The 24,391-nt window shown below is 40.1% G+C and overlaps 1 protein-coding gene across 4 annotated transcripts in view; it reads left to right on the top strand.

Moving 5' to 3' along the window:
* The window catches only part of TTBK2 (tau tubulin kinase 2), a 73,718-nt gene that overhangs the window by 26,937 nt on the left and 22,390 nt on the right, over nt 1–24,391 (top strand). For all 4 annotated transcript variants that reach the window (XM_081967617.1, XM_081967618.1, XM_081967619.1 and 1 more), the window contains exons 4-13: nt 836–909; nt 3,147–3,287; nt 7,959–8,063; nt 12,403–12,468; nt 13,437–13,529; nt 13,684–13,809; nt 18,772–18,929; nt 20,347–20,560; nt 21,760–21,971; nt 22,670–23,231. In XM_081967617.1, the coding sequence (XP_081823743.1) occupies nt 836–909; nt 3,147–3,287; nt 7,959–8,063; nt 12,403–12,468; nt 13,437–13,529; nt 13,684–13,809; nt 18,772–18,929; nt 20,347–20,560; nt 21,760–21,971; nt 22,670–23,231 (1,751 nt within the window). The remainder of the gene's footprint in view (nt 1–835; nt 910–3,146; nt 3,288–7,958; nt 8,064–12,402; nt 12,469–13,436; nt 13,530–13,683; nt 13,810–18,771; nt 18,930–20,346; nt 20,561–21,759; nt 21,972–22,669; nt 23,232–24,391) is intronic.

Below are 24,391 nucleotides of genomic sequence, written 5' to 3'. Positions count from 1 at the left end.
CAGTGGTTACCAGTTGACTTCTGGTACAGTTCAAGGTCCGGCTACTACCTATAAAGCCCTTCATGGCATATGGCCTGATTATTTGAGTGCTGTTACTTCTGATCCAGCAGAATGAATATTTTTCAAGTCCCTTCAATTGAATAATGCCATCTAGTGAGAATCCAGGGGCATATCTTCTATGCCATCCTTTGGAACAGGATCCCCTCAGAGATCTGTACGGCTCCCCCCTTGATGGTGTTCCAAAAGACATTGAAAACCTGATTATTTTCCTAGGAGGTAGGGCAGTTGGTGAGGATATGTGCTGTTTTTTATGGTTTTCTGAACACATGGCATTTGTTCTATTATAATTCTGCCTTTTTATAAAGTAAAGTGCCCAGAGACTTTGGGCACTTTTTAAACCTATGTAATAAAAAACAGAATTTCCCGCAGCTTCCTCATCAGTTATCTAAGTGTCAGTTTGTAGCCTCACATAGAAATAAAAATATAAATTTAGACAGCTTTATCAGGTAGAGATTAATTTTAGGTCTGATAGTTTATCCTGTAGATTTGAAGTTTCTTGAACTGGTAAGACATGACATTAAGGATTGAGGTTAAAGGTAGAAATGAATACTAGGGAGAGGCATTTTCTGTAAGAAAGAGATTCCCCTGATTTTGGGGACTGTTATCCTTATCTATAGTCCAGATTATACAGGAAGTCAAATCTTTCATTCTTTCTTTCTCTTTAAATAATAATAATCTTTGTGGAAGATTGGTAAAGAACAAATATGCTATTATGTTTCTCTGGATTTAAGCTGGTGGCAAAAAAATGAACAAATCTAAAATGTTTCCTTCTCAGGGAAAGATCATATTTGCCGATTTGTAGGCTGTGGAAGGAATGACAGATTTAATTATGTGGTCATGCAATTGCAGGTGAGTTTTTTACTTTTATAACTCCGTAAATTGTTAATATCATTCACTATGGTTTGTCTTCCTGCATATAAAAAAAGTTTTTCTATTTAAGTGAGAAAAGCTGCAAATGAAATCTCAGATATATACCTAATATGCCTGATTTACTGTAAGATTATTCATTTTAAATACATTAGGATTCTTCACTTTATCGCTGAAAATATGTATTTATGAACTGCTTGTATATTGTTATGCATTTTCATTATATTTTAGACTCATGAGTTTTATTAATTTATAAAAAGAATAAAACAGTAATTTGGTTAACTGTGGAATTATTTATATACTCTTCAGACGTTGAGAAGCTTTAATCCATTTACCTAAAGGTTTGAATAGATTCACTTAACAACCGTGTTACTAACATTATCAACTGCAGGGATTTATTTAACAACTGTGGCTAGAAAGGTTGTAAAATGGGGCAAAACTCACTTAACAAATGTCTCACTTAACAACAAATTTTGGTCTCAATTGTGATCGTAAGTCGAGGGCTACCTGTATTTTTATTAAGAAAACCCCATAGAGAGAAAATATCAAATGATTGATGATATAATATCAGATAATGAGTTCATTGTAATTGTTGACTGGAATACCAAAGTTGAAAATATTAAGAAGAATAATGTAGTTGTCATCAAACAAATCAACCTAGACTCACTTGAGGGGCATGGAAGACTTAAAAGACCAAATTAGGGACTGCCATGGAAAAACAAATCTATCCATATGGTCCTTCACATTTGATGGCACATAATCAAATCACTTCCTAAGCTCTTCACTTAAGTTCTCCTTTGATCTAACATAAGGATAGAGATCCTGTTTGGACTTTGAAATTTTGAGAATATGCCATGGGTGCTTTCATTAAAAGGCTGTCATGAATGGTTTTTAAAAAATAATGACTGCCATGGTAGATGTAGGCAATCACAAATACACATTTATAATTAAACTAGTGAGGAATTTCCTGCCACGATACCTAAATCCCTTTAAATTGTGTTTCCAACCTCTGCTTGTTCTTGTCTTTTAAAAACAATTTCCTCTTGCAGGGACTAAGCCAATCCAAAATACCAAGTTACATCTACTTTTATTAGACTATATTTCTAAAGAGAATTTGCTTTATAGCGATGTTGTTCTTTTACTATTACTTGTAGCTGAGGAGAACATACAGATTACATTGGCCAATGTTTTTGCATATATTTTTTAAAATCAGTAGTAAAATCCACTGGGAATGCTTTTTTTGACACTATATCCTAAAAAATGTAGCATGTAGCAGATGAGTAATTAAATAAAATAAAACAGAACCTAAGAAATGTTCAATTAAAATGAGCTTCTGTAACTTATTTTATTTGTTCATGGGTAGAGAAAAGATAAGGTCATTCACTGATACCAAAATAGGAACCATTTTGATACTAAGTAAATTTCCCTGGAAAAGGCATCTATACTTGAATGCAAAACTTTGTGAACTGCAAGTGAACAGCAAGTTGACAAGTTATTTTAAGTTATTCAGGGGCAATTGAATACAACACTTTTCTCTAAATTTGAAATGAATGTATACTTATACACAGTCAGTGAAGAAACTAAGGCTGAAAATAAGTTGAAGATTTCAGCAAGACAAACATTTGAAATACACCATGCAATCAACAATGAAGCATTAACAGGGAAGAGAGTAAATGATGGAATGACTTACACAATTCTCAGACTGGAATATTATTACAAATCTGTAGAGAAATCTCAAATGTAGTGAATACAAGATGTTCTAAGTACATTTCTGAGGTAGAAGTTTTTTATAAGGTAAAAAAAAAAAATCCAAAACCAAGAATATAGAGGGAACCTTTGGAAGCTGCTATTTCTACCAAAGATGTTACAAAGTGCTGACTGAATGGGAGTTCAAATGTTCCATATTTTTGTTTTCTTATTTTGAATCTGCAAATCTCATGTTTTAGTCGTAAATTGTTTAACAGAAAGATATTGAAGGCAGAACAGGAAGAGGACTTCTCATGTTTTAGAAAGACTTTAAAATATAACAACAAAGAGCAAGCAAAATATATACTTGTTTCCTAAAATCATTTGATATTTTAACTATTGAAATGCTATCCTTCTTACATTTGCCAGGAAAAAAAGAATTCTAATACGCAGTCAGTTTACCTGATAAATGTTGATTACCAAAAGAAGATGAGGAAAAAAATTCTGGATGTTAGTGTTTTTGTTTCTTTCAGGGGCGGAATTTGGCAGATTTGCGTCGAAGCCAAACTAGAGGGACTTTCACAATTAGTACGACATTGCGTCTTGGGAAGCAAATTCTGGAGTCTATTGAGAGCATTCATTTGGTGGGATTTTTACACAGAGATATTAAACCAGTAAGTTTCTCCATATATCAAAACCAAGAATTTACCTAAAGTTGCAATTGTTTACATAGCACAGCAGCTTATTAGATCTAAATAAATCTGATCTGAAATTACAAAGATATCTGCGCCTATTTTAAAAACTAGTATTTAATTGTTTATCAGTTTATCAATGTTATCACTTTTCAGTTAAAACATTTCATCTAATAATTGCTATGAGTCTAAAAACATGTTCTTAATATAAAAAAGCTAAAGATGATTGCCCCAACTACAGAGACTATATTAACACTTTTCTTCAGTGAAGTCAGCAAATTCTGCAGAGGATGTCTCACTCCCACTTGACTCAGGGATAGGGCTAGAAATTATTTCTGATATACCTTCCTGTATAAAGAGATATCACCTCTCCCACATTTGACCTTGTCTTACCCTGAAGAGTGTGCAAGCTCATCGATTCTTCCAAGTACTTTCTCATTCTAGAGATCTTCCATTATTATTTTTTAGCTTCATTCTTCTCATTCTTTTCATTATTTCATTCTTAAACACCTGATAACATGATAAACAAACTCATGAACAGCGTCTCTTGATTGGCTGGTCTCTATATAGGTATCAACTTGTTCTCTTCCCCAGAGATGCCAGCTAACACTGCAGCTGTGGAATCACTGGTCATAAAACCTACAACAACAGGAGGGTCTGTTACCACTCCTCCAGGGAGCCAGATCACCCTTGTACAAAAGATGATTGAAGCTTACAGAGTGATTTGTCCCATTTACTGAGGGAGCAGCTCTCTCAACCGCTGCTGTCTCTGCTGAGTTTGCCAGGTAACATTTCTGAAGCTCCCATGGCCTTCTGCTCCCTGAAGATTGTCAGAGGCCAAATTAACCTTTCTGGATTAGGCCCATGCTAATGACCACTCACCCCTCTGGAAAGCCCATTTTGTGATTCCCAACTGGATTGAGCGGTGAAACAGCACTGTTCTATTTCCTTCCTCCCCTTTCTCCTTTGAAACAACATCTGCAGACCCTTACCCAGAAGTCAGTGCCTAGACTTTTATCACAAAAAGAAGAGCTGTACCATCAAGGGAAAGATGGGCAGCCAGTCTCACTTGCTTTTGCACATGAATCAGAGAATTTCCTGCAGGACAAGTCAGATACAGAAGAAGAGAGCTATCCCTGGAATAGGAAGATGCCCAGTCAGTCTCCAAATCCACCAGGCTTTTAAAAAACAGACTTCCTCAGCTTCTCAAAAAAGTCTGCAGGTTCCAGATCTCAACAAACCAGAATACTCTGGCAACATAGAATCCAGTGAGTCTATGAGCAACAGAGACGTTCCCTGTAGCTAGTAAATCTGTCTCAACGAAGTCTTTAAGGCAGAAGGGGACGAGGCATGATGTGAAGAATGGCTCCTTTCTGTCTGCTGAACTCTGTCCTAGATCTGTTCAACCTCTGCACTACCTACTTTCATGGGAACATAGAAATTTAAGATGGGGATGTACTTGCAAACACCAAGGGACAGGAAAATAGAGATCTGCAGTGCAGAAAACAGCCCTAGCCACAATGCACTCCCTTAATATTTGGACCAGACAACTAATGGTTCAACTGTCTAGCTCCTAAAGAGCATAGTCAGGGATGAACAAATGTGCTGTTATGGTGGGTGTTGATCAGAACAATGCCCGGTTTACAATCAGAGGCATGGCAGCTAACATGGTCACCAGAACATAGGATCATTTTGGATTTAGAGTCTAATATTGGGCCAGTTCAAGGGAGAAAACCTATATGGAGAGACATAAGACCAAAAGAAAGTTCTGGTCTTGAAGCCCATGAATTATCTTTGCAGCATATTATTATGATCTTGTCTGAATCTTCTGAGTTAGAAGAACAACAATCTAATGGATTGACAATCTGAAGAGGCAGGAGGCAGCCATTCAAGAAACACCCGGAGAAGATTCTGATACAGATAATGAGAGGCTAGATGGCAGAATCTGAGAACATGCCAACAGTTAGGAAAGGCTAAGCAAAGGTAATCTGGTGGTGTATAAGAGCAAGGCACTTGGTACCAATTTAAGACCCTCCCATTTGTCCTGTTGTCCTCTTGTATGGTATTCATGTACAAAATGATACTTGTAGCCTTTCTCAGATCCTGGGGTATATACATATTCTCTTATTTAAATGATGTGTTCATCTAATCCCTATTGAACAGGGAAGAAAGGACATTAAGATCATAGAGCAGATCCTTGAGAACCTGATCGTTTTAATCAATGAAAATAAGAACATCTTTCTAATAGTACCATCTCTGTGCCATTCTGGACACAGAAAGATACCTTATCTAGTAAAAACAATTCAACAGGTTTCATGACTCTTGGCAGCCTTCAGGCCAGATGGTCAGTACCGTGGCTAGATTCCCTTCCTCTCTATTGATGGCCTACCCTAACCCTTTCCTGAATTGAATATCCATAAGATGTCTGAAGTGCCAAGATCTGAATGTGAATCAAATTGTGGCTGTCTATTCAGGAGAAGGAACATATGTTTCTCCCTACGGGTCCAGCTGATCATAATCATCAGTGTCAGGGAACAGGGTGCAAATCTATAAACCCTATACAGAGAAAAGCCCAAGACAGCACAAACTTTTTGGGGCTGTATGCAATATGAGATCTGTGAGCAAGGTCCTGAAATACCAATATTTCTTTATGATCCGGCTAAACATTATCTTTTTGTGCCTAGACACAATTTTCATGATTAAGATTGTAAATTTGTTATTTTACTAGGCAGGGGGTTATCCTCTCCCTTGTCCCAATTCTAAAACCCTATTATAGAAAGTTTGGCACAAAGCACATGACAACAGAGCCATTAGGCAGGGGTCCCCAACCCCTGGTCTGCGAGACTGAGTGGCTTTGGGTGTATAGAGCTGCAGCTTCTGGGACCTTAACATCTTTAGTTTTGGATGGGATCACACTGCCCCAGACAGACCCATTGTGCAACTGGGGTGGGGGGGGTGTCCTGCACTGTTTGATGAGCAGATGGCAGTTGTGGCTAGAAGAGTCTTTGTGCAACTTTGTGTTGTGTGCCAGCTGTGGCAGTTCATGGATCAGGAACCCCTATGCTCAATCACTCAAGTTCTGGTCATCTCACAATTGGACTATTGCAATGTGCTGGATAAGCGGGCCAAGAGTCAGGACATGAACTTTCATCATCAAGAAGTGTTCAAGGACAGCTGGACACATTCCCAAATTGTCTTCTAAGTTATAGCTATATCCTTGACAAGACTGATGCTGGTCAAAGTCCAACAGTTTAACGTTATAAAATAGGAAATAAAAAAAGGAGCTCTGCGTGTCAGCAGGAACAACTATGTTGGGGGTGTTCATGTAGAGCCTTTCCATGGTATAGATTGCCAGTTTGTTTACTGCTGTTTTGCCTGCTGCTTCTATTACTATCTTTTCTTCATTGAAAATCTTTCTGAAAAAGCTCCAAGGCAACTTTTCATAATTCTAATTACTAATTTAGATAACTTATCTGCTTACATTGGAGCAGTTGGAGAAATCATGTTGATGTATATTTCTAATTAGCTGTGATGGAACTGAGAAATTTATGAGGGGAACAATTGTATTCAAGCTTTGATTCAGTCTATATTAAAACTCTTGTTCCTGCACCCTTTAACCGGGTGAAGTGATGCATCGTAGGGTAACTATTTTTAAACCAAGATACCTCAAATAGGCTAACTTAGAGAATGTGTCCAAAATCCAGGACCCAAGACTCCTATGGAATTGAAATTTGGCAAATTTTATAAATCATTTTATGACAAAAATGTCATAAAACAGTTTATGACATAATAGAAATGTGGTAAAACATTTTCTGTGCCGATTGTTGACTGTGCTGTTCAGCATGTGCTATTGTCAAGGCAAATACATCTCTGAATGCCTTTCAACTTTTCCAATGAAAGCAGAACATTAGACGTTCTGTAATTGTTGAAGGTATTAAGGAATCTGCTAAGGAAATATCTCTTGAAGCATGACCCAACTGGTCATGGGTTTTCTCAAAAATCTATGAAATTATTGTACTATGTGTATCGCTTCCCTCTCTGCTGATTGCTCTATTGGGAACAAAGATTCTGAGAGAAGAGAAAAAACTTCTCTATGATCTCTCCCAAGTTATATGGTAGGTTATCATAGCTCTCCTTTATTTTCAACCTTTCTAAAAAAGTTATTCTACTTAATGATTTCTGGCTTGTCATTTTGAAACTGGAAAAGGAGATATGTCCTCCCACTGAAGTAACTGAGAATTCTTTCTAGCCTTTGTCTTTGGATCCCATGGGGATCCCATGGGGGATAGATAAATGTTGTAACCCTTTCAATAGATCACTCTCAAGCTGAGAGGAAATTCTAGATTTAATATTACACAATTTTATCTGTATAATAGAGGACTAACTATTCTTTCTAATCAGCGATCCCGGCTGTATACTTTCCTTCTAAACAACAATAGAATTGTGGTATTGGAATAATTGCATTTTTAAAAAAACCATATTTTCAACTGAGCATATGCATCATATTAATACAGAAGCATCAATAATAATTTGTGATTTCAAAAAATCAATTCACCTACTATTTTTCTAAATAGGTACAACTGAAATATATGAAATGAAAGCTGATGTTATATTGTTTCATCTCTACATTCTAAACTTTTTTTTTCTTTTTAGTCTAATTTTGCTATGGGACGCTTTCCTAGTACTTGGAGGAAGTGTTATATGCTGGATTTCGGCTTGGCACGTCAGTTTACAAACTCATGTGGGGATGTCAGACCAGTAAGAAATTTTAATCAAAGTTTCAAAATAAATAATATTTAATTCAGTGTGATAATGTGATTAACAATGTGAATTATTTAATGAATACATTTTTCAGGATGGTTTTGAAAAAAATCAAGTTTATAGTATATAATTTTGGCAATACTGTAAAAAAAAAGTAACCATACTCTAATTTCATCCTGAAATATTGTCAAACCTTAGCTTCTGAATACTATGTTTAGAAGGAGAAACAGATTTCACATGATAAATACAAATACCTGTATTTTTATTATATGGGATTTTAAAGCAAAATTGGTACGGATCTTACAAGGTTCTGGCATTCATTTCTGTTTGTGGATATCAAGGAAATGGATAGGGTTCTTTGCAGTATGAGGCTAGCCACACGTGATCTGACTATCTGCTCTGCCTAGTTCTTTTGGACCGTTGGAGTATGCTGCTTTTTAAAATTTAATACAAGTATTAATTCCAGTTATGAATTGAAAAGTTGATGCAACTCAAGATTTGCTATATTAGATTATACAGTATTACTGTTTTGTTAATATATAGTGTTATCAATAATTAAAATTTTTAAAGAAGTGTTAATAATAATGTTCCTAATATAGTATTCTTAAATTTTTTTAAAAAAATATTAAAAGTGCCCACAGTGAGCCTCCATAATTCTGACTCCCATCCATTAAGGTTTTGTGGGTGGAAGTGTCAAACAGTTTGAAAAAAAATTGCCAGACTGTTCTGGAGTCTGTGGTGCAATGGATACTCAGCTGGAAGCCCAGTTTACATTTTAAGATGTTAAGTTGAGCTGTGTTGGTGCAGTGGTTAGAATGCAGTATTGCAGGCTACTTTTGCTGATTGCCAGTTGCCAGCAGTTCAGCAGTTCGAGTCTCACCGGCTCAAGGTTGACTCAGCATTCCATCCTTCCGAGGTCAGTAAAATGAGAACCCAGATTGTTGGGGGCAATAGGCTGACACTGTAAACTGCTTAGAGAGGACTGTAAAGCACTGTGAAGTAGTATATAAGTCTTAAGTGTTGTTGCTATTAGAAACATGTAATATCAGATTATCAGAGTATCAGATTTTGTCTGCCAAATCTTCAAACAATTATAGCAAGCTTTTGATTAGAATGAAACAATATAGACATAATTTTGCAATATTGTGCTTTTATTTTATTTACCTTTGTAACTCTGGAAATTTTGATGTGTATTGTGTGTACTTTTCAAACATAAGCAAACTACTCTGCTCAATGTAACCCTGGTTAAAAAAGTGATTTGTGGCTGTGGCTGGCAAAACTGCCAGTGCAAAACTTTTATTTTCAGAATTGATAAATATTGTATTCCAGTGTTTATCAACCTTGAGACCAACTCTGAGGTGTATAGGTTTCAACTCCCAGAATTCCTAACCCTGGGAGTTGAAGTCCATATTCTAAAAATGTCTAGGTTGAGAAACACTGTTGTATACCATTGTGTAGGCCTAAATTTGACCTCTTATGCATGCCCATTTGGATTCACTTTGCCAGGGTCATTTTAGATGTCCGTTTTGGAGCTCCATCTCCCAGAACTCCTCAGTAAACATAGAAGCCCCATGGAATTGGCAGACAGGGAGAGACCACCTGAGAGCTATTCTGTTGAGGGTTTTTGTCACCTCTGTATCAGACCCTCACCCTGTTGATCTCCTGGTAATAGATTTGATACACAAGATGCCATAATGCTTGACTCTGCTTTGTAAAAAAAGAAAAATGGCAAAACAGTAAAATAACATCTGATTAAGTAATTTTTTTTGTAAGTTGTTTAAAATGTGATCAAGATATGTATGGTTGTCTTCTTAAATCCAACCTATACAGATGAAACTCGAAAAATTAGAATATCGTGCAAAAGTTCATTTATTTCAGTAATGCAACTTAAAAGGTGAAACTAATATATGAGATAAGACTCATTACATGCAAAGCAAGGGAGTTCAAGCCGTGATTTGTCATAATTGTGATGATTATGGCATACAGCTCATGAAAACCCCGAATCCACCATCTCAGAAAATTAGAATATTACATGCAATCAATAAAACAAGGATTGTGCATAGAACAATATCGGACCTCTGAAAAGTATAAGCATGCATATCTACTCAGTACTTGGTTTGGCCCCTTTTGCAGCAATTACTGCCTCAATGCGGCATGGAATGGAAGCTATCAGCCTATGGCACTGCTGAGGTGTTATAGAAGACCAGGATGCTTCAATAGCAGCCTTCAGCTCTTCTGCATTGTTCGGTCTCGTGTCTCTCATCTTTCTCTTGGCAATGCCCCATAGATTCTCTATGGGGTTCAGGTCAGGCGAGTTTCCTGGCCAATCAAGCACAGTAATCCCACAATCATTGAACCAGGTTTTGGTGCTTTTGGCAGTGTGGGCAGCTGGAAAATGAAGTCAGCATCCCCATAAAGCTTGTCTGCGGAAGGAAGCATGAAGTGCCCCAAAATCTCCTGGTAGACGGCTGCGTTGACCCTGGTCTTAATGAAGCACAGTGGTCCAAAGTCCTGTTGCTCAGTGGTCCAAAGTCCTCTTTTCTGATGGGAGCAACTTTTGCCAAAAGCACCAAAAACTGGTTCAATGACCGTGGGATTACTGTGCTTGATTGGCCTCTCCATTCTTCCTCCATACTCTGGGTCATTGGTGTCCAAATGAGATGCAAAAGTTGCTCTCCTCAGAAAAGAGGACTTTGGACCACTGTGCTTCATTAAGACCAGGGTCAATGCAGCCGTCTACCGGGAGATTTTGGAGCACTTCATGCTTCCTTCTGCAGGTGAGATTTATGCGGATGCTGACTTCATTTTCCAGCTGCCCACACTGCCAAAAGCACCAAAACCTGGTTCAATGACTGTTGGATTACTGTGCTTGATTGGCCAGCAAACTCGCCTGACTTGAATCCCATAGAGCAGCGATGGCGAACCTTTTTTGGCTCGCGTGCCATAAGTGGGGGGACCGCAGGGGGGTCGTGTGCGGGCATGCCGCACCCATAATGCGTAACCCCCCAGTGTGTGTGCGCACACTATAGGCGTGACCCCCCATTTTTTGCATGCTTTTTTGGCCCTCCCCAGGCTCCAGAGGCTTTATAGGAGCCTGGGGAGGGCGAAAGCAGCCTCCCCCACCCCTCCGGAAGCCCTGCGGAGGCTTCAGGGACCTTCAGGATGCTTCCCTGAAGCCTCCGGAACAGTCAAAACGAACCTCCGAGCAAACCGGAAGTCCGTTCCCGAACTTCCGGTTTGCCCATGGGGCTGGTTTTTTGCACTCTGGAGGCTTCAGGGAAGCTCATGAAGCCTCTGGAGGGCCTCCGGAGGGGGCGGGGGGGCTGTTTCACCCTCCTATAAAGCTTCTGGAGAAAGATGAGAGACATGAGGCCGAACAATGCAGAAGAGCTGAAGGCTGCTATTGAAGCATCCTGGTCTTCCATAACACCGCAGCAATGCCACAGGCTGATAGCTTCCATTCCATGCCGCATTGAGGCAGTAATTGCTGCAAAAGGGGCCCAAACCAAGTACTGAGTAGATATGCATGCTTATACTTTTCAGAGGTCCGATATTGTTCTATGCACAATCCTTGTTTTATTGATTGCATGTAATATTCTAATTTTCTGAGATGGTGGATTCGGGGTTTTCATGAGCTGTACGCCATAATCATCACAATTATGACAAATCACGGCTTGAACTCCCTTGCTTTGCATGTAATGAGTCTTATCTCATATATTAGTTTCACCTTTTAAGTTGCATTACTGAAATAAATGAACTTTTGCACGATATTCTAATTTTTCGAGTTTCATCTGAATTTGAAAAAGGAGACTTAAAACCAAAATTAAAGTTCTGATGGTCGTATGACTGGACTTTGGGCAATCGGCAACATGAATGCATTTATTGCCTTTTGCAGTGTACCATGTTCATCTGTGTTTTATGGTGTTTTTGCTAAAAATGGCACTTCTGAGTTTTGACAAATCCATGCCTACAATGAACCATTAGTTCCGTTAATGATTGTGGTGTTTGCTTAATGACCACAGTATTTATTTAATGACCACCATGGGTGCTTTACAAATCCTGTGTTCACTTAACAAATGCCCCCCAAAAGGTGGTAACATTTTACAATCATTGCAACATATAATTGTAATGCGCAGGCTCCATTATGGTCGTATGTTAAGGACTATCTTGTAGCAGAATCATTACAGTATGTTAAAGAAGTGCATTATCAGCAGAGGGAAAACTCCAAAGTTGATGATCAAAATTGTTTGTATCAGCTTTTTTATAAATTGTTGATATTTACAGACTTACTCTGGAAAATGGACTCTTGTTTTTCTTTCTCTTCTTACATAAATAGCCCCGAGCCGTTGCCGGTTTTAGAGGTACTGTGCGGTATGCATCAGTCAATGCTCACAGAAATAGAGTGAGTATGACCATTTACATTAACCTGAATATTGAAAACTGAAAACTATGCATCAAGTGTCTGTCATAATTCCTCCCTTTTCTGTATTTTTAAGGATGCTATATAAAAACTGAAACATAACTGACATGTCCTGAACTTGTCTGACTATTGCCATATTTTATGTTGAAGTCCATAGTTCATTAACATGTTTAGATGGATCTTTGCTGGTTAAGGGTGCATGATCTGAATATATTTTGCAATGTGTGTTTGTGTGTTTATAAATAGATACATACATTAACATTAAAAATAAATTTAAAAAATAAAAAAGAGATTGGTCAGGATACTCTGAACTCAGCATCGGTGTTGGGAAATATACTGGAGGTCCAGTAGAGCAGTGATTCTCATCCTGTGGTGCGTGGATCCCTGGGGGGCCATGATGTGATCACAGGGGGACCATGAAGGCTTGCATAAATGTTATGATTTAAATCTTAAGCCTTGGGGGTCTGTGCCCAAAAATGGTATTTAAAGGGGAACCTGTTTTAGTGAATTCTCTTGAAATCTACAAAATTTCTTCTAGTACCTCCATTGTACCAATGTCTCAATATTATCTGGGTCTAAGCAGATGGGATTAACAATTCAGTCTATCAGTTGTGAGGTACATGATTCTGATCCAGTCTCATTTCAATTAGGCTTTTCTTTTCTTTCATTTCTTGATCCATCGTCCTGTACTAAAAGAAATAAACAGGTTTATTCAAAGAACCACAGAGATAACTTTCTTGTTTTTCTTCTCAGACCTGATGAATTCCCTCCTTGCATAGCTTGTTACTATTATTGGAAGTGGCATTAAAATTTTATTTATGTGTATCATTAGTCACATATTCAAATAAGCAATATTTCTGTCAATTCAGTTTGGTATTTTGACATTGGATTATATTAGATAGAAGTGCAAAATACAGAAGATCAACATGCAGTTTTATTTTTTTCTATAGGAGATGGGCCGTCATGATGATCTTTGGTCTTTGTTTTACATGTTGGTGGAGTTTGTTGTTGGACAACTGCCCTGGAGGAAAATTAAAGACAAGGTTTGTTCAGAAATATAGCAATTGAGATATCTAGAGGATATATAGTGAGACTTAATTTAAGATATCTGATAATTTGTTATTTAGTAGCATACATGATAAGTTTTTTTGATTAGAATTTCATATGGTGAATGACTTAATCCTTGTCTGCTTCCAGGAGCAAGTAGGGTCTATAAAAGAGAGGTATGATCACCGTCTGATGCTGAAACATCTTCCTCAAGAGTTTAACATCTTTCTAGAGCACATTTCTTCTTTAGACTATTTTACTAAACCTGACTACCAGGTATGACTTCTGTGCTATGACTTGCAAATCTTCTTTCCTTCCTTTCCTTTAGTTATATTGACTGTGTAAGCCTTCATTGCTTGCTTTGAGGATTTTCTATGTTCCAATCTACATTTTGTTAAAACCATGTTCAATTCATGTTATATTAAAAGTGTATTCCTTGTTGGCTATATTTTAACTTGAATATTGGCTTTCTATTTTTATATTTCTATTTAATATTTTAATCTTTTTTTGCTTTGAGAGGTCTTCCACCTCAAAATCAAAGTATAAATCTATAATAATAATAATAATAATAATAATAATAATAATAATAATAATAATAAATATTTATTTCTTAGCCGCACCCTCTCCCGAAGGACTCGGGGCGGCGTACAACAAAACATAGGAAATAAATATACAGACAAACATACATATACCAAAAACATATACCGAGACATATACAAAACATATACTAGGAGGAGGTGAATTGGTAGATAAAAACAAGTAAAAACACAATGTTTAAAAACCCCTAAGTAAATTGGATGCAATTAAAATATCCCAGATAAAAAACCCGTCAGGAGCGATAAAATTAGATCAGAGTAGAGCCAGGCCAGCAACTTGAAATAGGTGGGTCTTGAGCTTTATACGAAAGGAGCGGAGGTCAGAGGTATTCCTAATATCCGGGGGGAGGTCATTCCACAGGGCTGGGCCCGCCACAGAGAAGGCTCTACTCCTAGGCGCCGCCCCCCGGCACTGCCTGGTGGACGGCACCTGGAGGAGACCCTCTCTGTGCGAGCGGATTGGTCGCAGGGATGTATGGTGCAGAATACGATCCCGCAGGTAACTAGGTCCTGAGCCATGGAGCGCTTTGAAGATCGTTATCAAAACCTTGAAACGCACCCGATAGACCACAGGAAGCCAGTGCAGCTCGCGCAGGAATGGTGTCACATGGGAGTACCTAGTACTCCCCATAATTACCCGCGCGGCTGCGTTCTGGACCAACTGTAGCCTCCGGGTGCATTTCAAGGGAAGCCCCATGTAGAGAGCGTTACAGTAGTCCAAGCGAGACGTCACCAGCGCATGAGTGACCGTGCGTAAGGCGTCCCGGTCCAGTAGGGGGCGCAATTGGCGCACCAGGCGAACCTGGTGGAACGCCCCCCTTGCCACGGCTGTCACATGGTCCTCCATGGACAGCCGGGCATCCAGGAGGACGCCCAAATTGCGCGCCCGCTCCACGGGGGCGAGTTGAATGCCCCCGATGGCCAATGATGGAATTAATTGGCTGAACCGGGGAGCCGGTACCCACAGCCACTCCGTCTTGGAGGGGTTGAGTTTGAGTCGGTTGTCATCCATCCAGACCCGTACGGCTTCCACACACCGGGACATCACTTCGACGGCCTCGTTGGGGTGGTTCGGGGTGGAAAAGTACAGCTGAGTATCATCAGCGTACAGATGGTATCCCACCCCGAAACCACGGATGATCTCACCCAGCGGCTTCATATATGTGTTGAACAGGAGTGGCGAGAGGACCGACCCCTGTGGCACCCCACAAGTAAGGGGGCGTAGGGTCGACCTCTCCTCCCCTGCCAACACATGCTGCGTCCGGGCAGAAAGGTAGGAGCCGAACCACCGCAGAACGGTGCCCCGGAACCCTAACCCCTCCAGCCGGCGCAGCAGGATACCATGGTCGATGGTGTCAAAAGCCGCCGAGAGGTCTAATAGGACCAGGATAGAGGAGCAACCTCTATCTCTGGCCCTCCAGAGATCATCCACCAACGCGACCAAGGCCGTCTCCGTGCTGTGACCGGGGCGGAAGCCGGACTGGCGCGGGTCTAGATAATCATTTTTATTGGAAGCGGAGGAAGCGGAGACTTAGGGGGGTTTTAGTTAGTTGTTTTTTAAAAATTTGTAGGGGTGGGGGCTCAGGGGTTGTGGGGTGGGTGGGTCAGATCAGGAGCGATGTGAGAGCCGGGCCTCCAGGTGTGGTCGCGAGCAGAAGGAGCGGAAGGGAGGAGGAGGGGGAGGATATCATTCCTATACAGGGCTCTTTAATTCCAACGGTCGCAGGGAGGGGCAGATACGAGGACAGATTAAGAACTTACAGTCGGTTGGGAGACCGTGGTTGCTGGTTACACCCGGTCGCTTGTACCAACCCCCGCGTTCTAGGTGGTCAAGAGTTACAGACCCAAGGCCTGAGGCTGTTGTTATGCAATGCGAGGTCCGTTGTTAACAAGGCCCCCCTCATTCACGATCTAATTTTAGAGGGGGAGCCGGACCTCGCGGGAATAACGGAGACCTGGTTGGGCCACGAGGGAGGTCTTCCCCTCGTGGAAATGTGCCCACCAGGCTACCGAGCATTTCACCAGCCCCGGGCCCAGGGAAGGGGCGGTGGGGTGGCAGTAATTATTCGGGAGGACTTAGAGCCGAGGGAGTCTACTGTGCCACAGACGTCCGGATGTGAATCCCTTGTTGTGAAATGGGGCCCTGGGAGACAGTTGGGCCTGCTGATAGTATACCTGGCTCCTCGCTATACATCAGCGGCCCTGCCCGAACTCCTCGAGCTGATCGCATCGGTGACGGTTGAGACCCCCAAACTTTTAGTGATGGGGGATTTTAACCTGCCATCGATGGGAGAAGCATCAGAGGGGGTTCGGGAGTTCATGGCTTCCATGACAGCCATGGACCTGACTCAAATGATTCAGGGCCCGACACATGAGGGAGGACACACTCTGGACCTTGTTTTTGTCTCTGGCCAGTGGCTGAGTGATCTGGGAGGAGGGGACTTAACCATCACTCCCCTGTCATGGTCAGATCACTCACTCCTTCGTCTTGACTTCCCTGGTGCTACCTCCCGCTGCGGGGAGGCGGAACCGGAAAGTACCAGATGGTTCCGCCCCAGGCGCCTGATGGAACCTGATAGGTTCCAGACGGAGCTTGGGCCACCTCCTGTAACCTTGACCCGCCCCCGGGTAGAGGACCTGGTGGTCGCGTGGAATAATGCGACTACCGGGGCCTTGAACCGGGTGGCGCCTTTGCGGCCTCTCCGGCGGCAATGATCCACCCTGGCTCCTTGGTTTACCGAGGAACTAAGGGTGATGAAATGCCGCAAGAGACGTCTAGAGAGTCGTTGGAGATCCTAAGCCACCACACTCTCTACAACCTTCGCGAGAAAGGGAAGGTTGGAGACAGGACGATAATTGGCCAGCTCCAAAGGGTCCAGGGAAGGCTTCTTGAGCAAGGGCCTCACCACCGCCTCTTTCAAGGCGGCCGGGAGAGACCCCTCGCCCAACGAAGCGTTCACTAGGCCCAGGAGCCAGTCTCGTGTAACCTCCCAGGATGCCAGTACAAGCCAGGAGGGGCACGGGTCCAATAAACATGTGGTGGGTCGCAGTCGTCCACGCATTCTGTCCAAATCCTCGATGGCAACCAAGTCAAACTCCTCCCAGGTCGAATCCACAAGACTCGCCACGGACGTCTCTGTTGGACCACTGACAGGGACCCAATCCCTCCGGATTTGAGCGATTTTATCCTGCAGATATTTCCCAAATTCCTCTGCTCTGCCCTGTAGAGGGGCCTCCCGCGGCCTCTGAAATAAGAGGGAGCGGGACACCCGAAACAGGGCAGCAGGGCAGTTCTCCGCGGATGCAATGAGAGTGGCGCAGTATTGGCGTTTGGCCACTCTCAATGCCACAAGGTACCTCCTTAAATGGGCTCGTGCCTGTGTTCGATCAAATTCGGAACGGGAGGATCTCCAACGACTCTCTAGGCGTCTCTTGCGGCATTTCATCACCCTTAGCTCCTCGGTAAACCAAGGGGCCAGGGTGGATCGTTGCCGCCGGAGAGGCCGCAAAGGCGCCACCCGGTTCAAGGCCCCGGTAGTCTCATTGTTCCACGCGACCACCAGGTCCTCTACCCGGGGACGGGTCAGGGTTACAGATGGTGGCCCAAGCTCTGTCTGGAACCTATCCGGTTCCATCAGGCGCCTGGGGCGGAACCATCTAATGCTTTCCGGTTCCGCCTCCCCGCAGCGGGAGGTAGCACCAGGGAAGTCAAGACGAAGGAGTGAGTGATCTGACCATGACAGGGGAGTGATGGTTAAATCCCCTCCTCCCAGATCACTCAACCACTGGCCAGAGACAAAAACGAGGTCCAGGGTGTGACCTCCCTCGTGTGTCGGGCCCTGAATCAATTGAGTCAGGTCCATGGCTGTCATGGAAGCCATGAACTCCCGAACCCCCTCTGATGCTTCTCCCATCGATGGCAGGTTAAAATCCCCCATAACTAAAAGTTTGGGGGTCTCAACTGCCACCAATGCGATCAGCTCGAGGAGTTCAGGCAGGGCCGCTGATGTATAGCGAGGAGCCAGGTATACTATCAGCAGGCCCAACTGTCTCCCAGGGCCCCATTTCACAACAAGGGATTCACATCCGGACGTCTGTGGCACAGTAGATTCAGTAGTATAATCAATAATCCAGACAAAATGTATATTATCAGAAGTCAATCTGAACTATAACAAAGTGAGTTGCTTTCCTAGTATTTGGTTGCTTCTCTTACATGTCATTGGACTTGGCTGCCAGTTGAAGCAGATATATAGACAGATAGAGAGTGAAAAGGGGTGAAATAGTAGCACATAACATTTTTCTTATAAATTCAGTTTAGGTTATTTTTCTCTTGGAGGAAAATTATTTTAAGATCCTGTTATATTCGTGATGTTCACAGGATATTTAAATCTCCTATCCTTCTCCTATTACCTGGACACGCAGTAGCTAGAATTCTTACAAGCAGTGTCAAGAAATTTATAGATGAGACTATGTTTTATTTAGAAGAATAATAGTAATATTTAATGTTATCTGATAATAAATATTCTATGACGATTGGGTATAAATTTAGGTCTACTTTCAGACAATGTTAGAACAGAATTTTCAAAAAGTTGTTTGAAGAAATAATTGACACTAAATATAATTCCTTTCTTTGTTTTTATAGCTTCTTATGTCCGTTTTTGATAACAGTATGAAGAATTTTGGGGTGACAGAGAGTGATCTGTTTGACTGGGAAAAAAGTGGGGCTGATGGTTCTCTCACTACTACCACCACTTCCACTACTCCTCAACTGCATACTCGACTGACCCCAGCTGCTATAGGGTATTTGGAATCATTTCTTTGGATGTTAGATGAATTAGTATTTCAAGTTATCATTGCTTCTTCATGGATGATAGGATTGCAATTATTATGAAAATAGAATGATACTTCTTCATAATAAGAATCTTAACCATTTAAGATTATCAATCTCATGTAAGATCAAGCATCTAAGATTAAGTTCATGCATCTCAGATTAATGGATGGATCCAGATTCAATATTCTGTGTCAGATATTTAGAATGGTGTCTTCTAATAACTTGCATTTGGTCACTGACTAATAAGATGATACATGACTATCAATGTCTTTTGGAAGAGAAGGGTCATTCCCAAATTGCTATCTTTCAGAAGTGTCAGGAAATATTTATTCATAATATAGCCAGGTTAAAAACAGTTCAGATGGCATGATGTAATTGGGAAGAAATTCAAAACTAGCAATCTTTATTACACAATTCATTCTAATGGTTATTACTTGGTGGGGGAAGCTAGAGGCGAAAGTGATGGAATAATATCATCACTTCTGTTCCTTATCCTAATGGGATAGGATGCTGGCTGTAATTTATGATACCTTCATAAACAATTGGAAACCTGAAAATTAGGGAAGATTGTTTAGCATTACTGAAGGTACTACAGAATTTCTAAATTTCAAGTTGCATTTAAAATTTTACTTTCTACAATCTTTCTAATCTTTTTCGTTCAATTAAAATGAATATCTATTGTTCTCCAAATTAGTATTTTAAAAAGTCACATAGTATTGACCTTCTAATAAACAGACAACGCAGGTGAAGTGATAGGCAAGATAGTATCAAAACTAGATCTCTGAGGTCTTTAGAAGCTTGCAGTTTGCATTAAAATATAACTCAAAAATTGTGGAAAGCATCATATAATGCATGTTTGCAAGACCTACAGATTCTAGAATAGTATTGATATGATATTGTCCACAGCACTGGATTAGAAGTATTTATGTTTGCATGTTCCTACTATTGAAATTATATCTGCTGCCATGTGGGATGACATCTAATTAAAAACATTGTGGGTTTTTTTATCAGTTGATCTTTTATACAATTCTGTACACCGCCCCGAGTCCCTTTGGGGAGAGGGGGCGGTATAAAAATCTAAATAAAAGTAAAGTAAAGTAAATATGCATAACAAAATTGTTCTTGAGATTTCTGTATGTCTGACTGTAGGTGTGCATGAATATAGACTGCTTAATGTTTAATAGATGTTTAATACCATGTCCTGAATTCCTTGTAGACAGGATTTATGACTGCTTTCCTTATGAAACCAATTCCTCCTCTTTTAGAAGAGGATTAGTAAGAGCCATAACTCTGCATCCTGTCACCTAAGGCAGAAAGGACAATATTGTCAGTTTAGAAAAAAAACTGGGACATCTTTAGGATTAATTTTCACTTTTTTATACGTAGAATTGCCAATGCTACGCCAATACCAGGAGATTTATTACGAGAGAATACAGATGAAGTATTTCCTGATGAACAACTCAGTGATGGTGAGAATGGTATCCCTATTGGAATCTCACCAGAAAAGTTACCAGAGTCCCCTGGACATCGTCTTCAGGAAAAGGACGTGTGGGAAGAAATGGATGCTAACAGGAAGAAGATTAAATTGGACATACATAAAGTAAGTGTTGCAGTTCAATAAATGATAGTGTTTACTTTTTCTCATGTTAACATGTAAACTATACATCTTATTTTGCAGTAGTGACTAATCAGGTATCCATAAAAAATGAATAAACAGAGTATGATGAATAAAAACATTTAATTTGTCCCTGATGTGAGATAGATAGATAGAGATAGAGAGATAGAAAGGTTTCATTTTTACTTGTTAATAGTGCTGCTGATACTATATAGAATAATATTGATCTGTTTCTAAAAATTTCTTAAGACAATGAAATGGCTTTGTCTTCGTGTATTGCTAATAGTCGTGGTCCTTTCTCCATACTGTTTATAGTGCTGATCAGAATATTTGGTTAAGAATTTTAATAGCAATGCATATCTCACTAGAAATACAGGTAGTGCTCGACTAATGCCTAGTAACTAGCACCCAAACCAGAGGTGGGTTGCTCCCGGTTTGGCTCAATTTTGCTGAAATGGTAGTAGCAGTGGCGGGAGGCTCGGCCACCTGCCCTGGTGCTTCTACGCATTTGCAGAAGCGTTGCACACACAGGCGAGCACGAGTGAACTGGTTAGGAATCCACCACTGACCAAAGAGATCAAATGCAACATGAGGGGAGAGTTGAAATACACACACACACACACACACACACACACACACACACACACACACATGACTGCTGTACAGTCATGTCTGATTCTCAAAGACTGCAGAGACTGCTGGGAAATGTTCCTGCACTTTTCCTGGTAAGGTTTTTCAGGAGTGGTTAGCCTTGTCTGTTCCCAGAGCTGAGAGAGAGGGACTGGCTCAGGTCACCCAGCTCATAGTAGAATGTTTGAAGAAAATAGATGCAGGAAGGAAATTTAGGAGTAGGAAACTAGGTAGGCTACATGAGCTCATAATACAATAATACAATTGTATTATTGTATTATGAGCTCATAAAAATTAGGTGAACAGATCTACTGTAGTTAGGTGAGCTAGTGGTTAAACCTGATATAAAATAGTTATTTATGTTAAATTGTGTTTCTAAAATCTTCAGACAATTTTGCAATAACTGATTTTCAAATAGAGGAAGCATGCTAGAATTGTTTTTAAAATCACATTTGGAAATTACTTTATATAAAAATTATCTTACATTCAAATATTTTGATAAGATTGCATCCTTATGTTAAATTATTTTTTTATATTGTGATACTCATTTATAGGCTACTACAGAAGAAGAAAACAGTCATGGGCCAATGAATGGAATGTTTAATGCACCAAGCCTTGGTTCTCCTATTAGAGTCCGTTCTGAGACCACACAGCCAGATCGGGATGTTCCTCTGGTACGAAAGTTAAGATCAATCCACAGTTTTGAACTGGAGAAGCGCCTGACTTTGGAGTCAAAGCCAGATGCAGACAAATTTCTGGAAATCTGGTAGGTAATGGTTTGTTTTAGGCAGATTTTCCTTTGCAGCTGTTTGATTTGGTTTTGTCTATGGGCGTGTATGTATATAATTCTCCACTGTTGTTTAATTAGAATATCTGCAGTAACTAATTAGAATTACTTAGTAATTAATTACTACTTAATTGGTAGTTAGTAATATGCATATATAGATTTACATATAGCGAACATTCATGGCAGTTTCATTCTAGTCAAGTGGTAGATAATGACAATATAGATGATAAGAAATGAAAAAAGTATTTTGTTGATATAAAAAGCCAAACTGCCATTTTGCAGTGGGTTGCTGAATGTCCAGAAATAGAAGACATATAAATGACCTCCACAAAAAAGCTGCCAGGCTTTGATCTATCATGTTAGCAATGGACAATCCTAAATAGAATTTGCACCTCACACAGTGTCTGCTGGGACTCTCTGTATAAATGGGGCATAGTACCCTCCAATCCGCCGCCGCTACTACTGGTTCGCCCAATCTGGGGCGAACCGGCAGAAACCCCCCTCTATATAGTATGTATTTTATTTCCATGGATGACTAGTACCACCTAATTTTTTCTAAAACTTCCAAGTTTTTTGAAAAGATGCTTGTTTATATGATGTCCTGTGAATTCTGCTTTATATTGCTCAAATATTACAAATATATTGATATATCATTTTTTTCTTTTATCATTCCCTAGCTTGGAAAAAAAGAAAAGAGATAGTGGCAAAGAACCTGTAATTCCAGCTTCTCAGAAAACACATGCTCCTGCAGCTTCTTCCTGTCAGGAACATGTATGGCATTATGATGAAGAGTATCTGCCTGAAGCTTCCAAGCTGGTTTCAGGTCCTTCTCCAGAACAGGGTGATGGTGGTGTTAGCAACGGATATGTTGCCATCAATTTGAATTCCTGCCAGCAGGAGGTAGACTCTAAGGAATGGGTGATTGTTGATAAAGAGCAGGACCTTCAGGATTTCAGAACTAATTGTGCTACAGGGCATAAAACAACTGGAAGTCCTTCTGATGAAGAACCTGAGGTACTCCAGGATTTTGAAGAGTCACCCCTAGAGGATAAACTTGGACTTCAAATCAAGCATACCCCTGATGGAGTAGCGCTTAATTTAGGCGCTGAATGTTGTGGAATTGCAGCTTCTGAACAGTTTACAGATCAACTAGAACTCCCAGATGGAATTGCTGGCCATGCTCTTGCTGTCACACCTACAAGCCTAATGGAGGCACAAGCAGAAGGGGCTCTTACTCCAGTAAGTAAACTAACATCCAGAGTCTGTGGTTAAGGGAAATTAAGAAATTGCTGACTGAAAACATGGTATTTGGATTACAATCAAAGCAATGTTAAGAGATGATAATCTGCTTTAGTTCTTTCAAAAGAGGGTGAAAATGTTCGTAGCGTTTTTATATTTTTCAAATACTGTGCTAAAAACACATTTTTGCAATCCCCGTAACTCTTGCAACTGATTTTATTATTGTATACACCATTAAATATTTTAACAGAAATATAATGATAACAGAATAGCACAATAACTATGATGTTTGAACAATTAATTATTTGCATAGAGCATTGTCATAGAGTATTTTTTAAAATATGAATTATAGCCCAAAAGGAGGTAAAGAATATTTCAGAAATAAAGAAAACTGATAGAATGTACATACTTACATACTTACATTACATGGCTTACTCCATTTTAAGTCTTTATTTTCAGATGCTAGTAACTGCTATTAAATATATGTTTTTACTTTAATATATTCTAGAAAAGTTAACTCTTACATGTAAAGGTATAAATTGGCTTTGCTGCCTGATATCTGAAACTATTGTATTTGCCTGAAAATGTATACGTCAAGAATCAGTCACTACAAATATCTTCCATTTTAACATTTTGTTTCAGATTTCCAAGAGAATGGTTCTGTCTTCTTTTTTGGCCAACATCATGGCCATTCCTGTTCCTAGATTTTTTTTGCAGTTTTTCTTCTTTACTATTTTTGTTCAATACAGCACATGTTTAAATACAATATATACCTAAAGTACATAGTATATATCTATGGAGAGTCTCAATCATCCAGGTTTATGCTTGACCATAGGTGCTTTTCCAAAAGGCGACTGGACTTTCTTGGATTTTTTTTCTTTGAAAATGTTTCACGTCATTCAAGAAGTTTCTTCAGTTCTGACTGATTGGTGGGGAATGGAAGGATTTATGATAAACCTTTCAAAGAAAAAAACAAGAAAGTCCAGGCTTCTTTTGGAAAAGCACCTTTGGGAGTACATGGTATACTTTTTTCATTCAAAAAAAGAATAGCAATGACTGAAAGTGGTATTACTGAGCATATTACTGTACTGTCAGTTCCATACTTTCTAGTTAGATCTGCCCCGTAATTTTGCCCTTGAAATGGCAGGGCATGGGATTCA

This window comes from Natrix helvetica (assembly GCF_964273705.1).
Source record: "Natrix helvetica genome assembly, chromosome: 1".
NCBI lineage: Eukaryota > Metazoa > Chordata > Lepidosauria > Squamata > Natricidae > Natrix > Natrix helvetica.
This window is presented reverse-complemented; position numbering and strand designations above follow the sequence as displayed.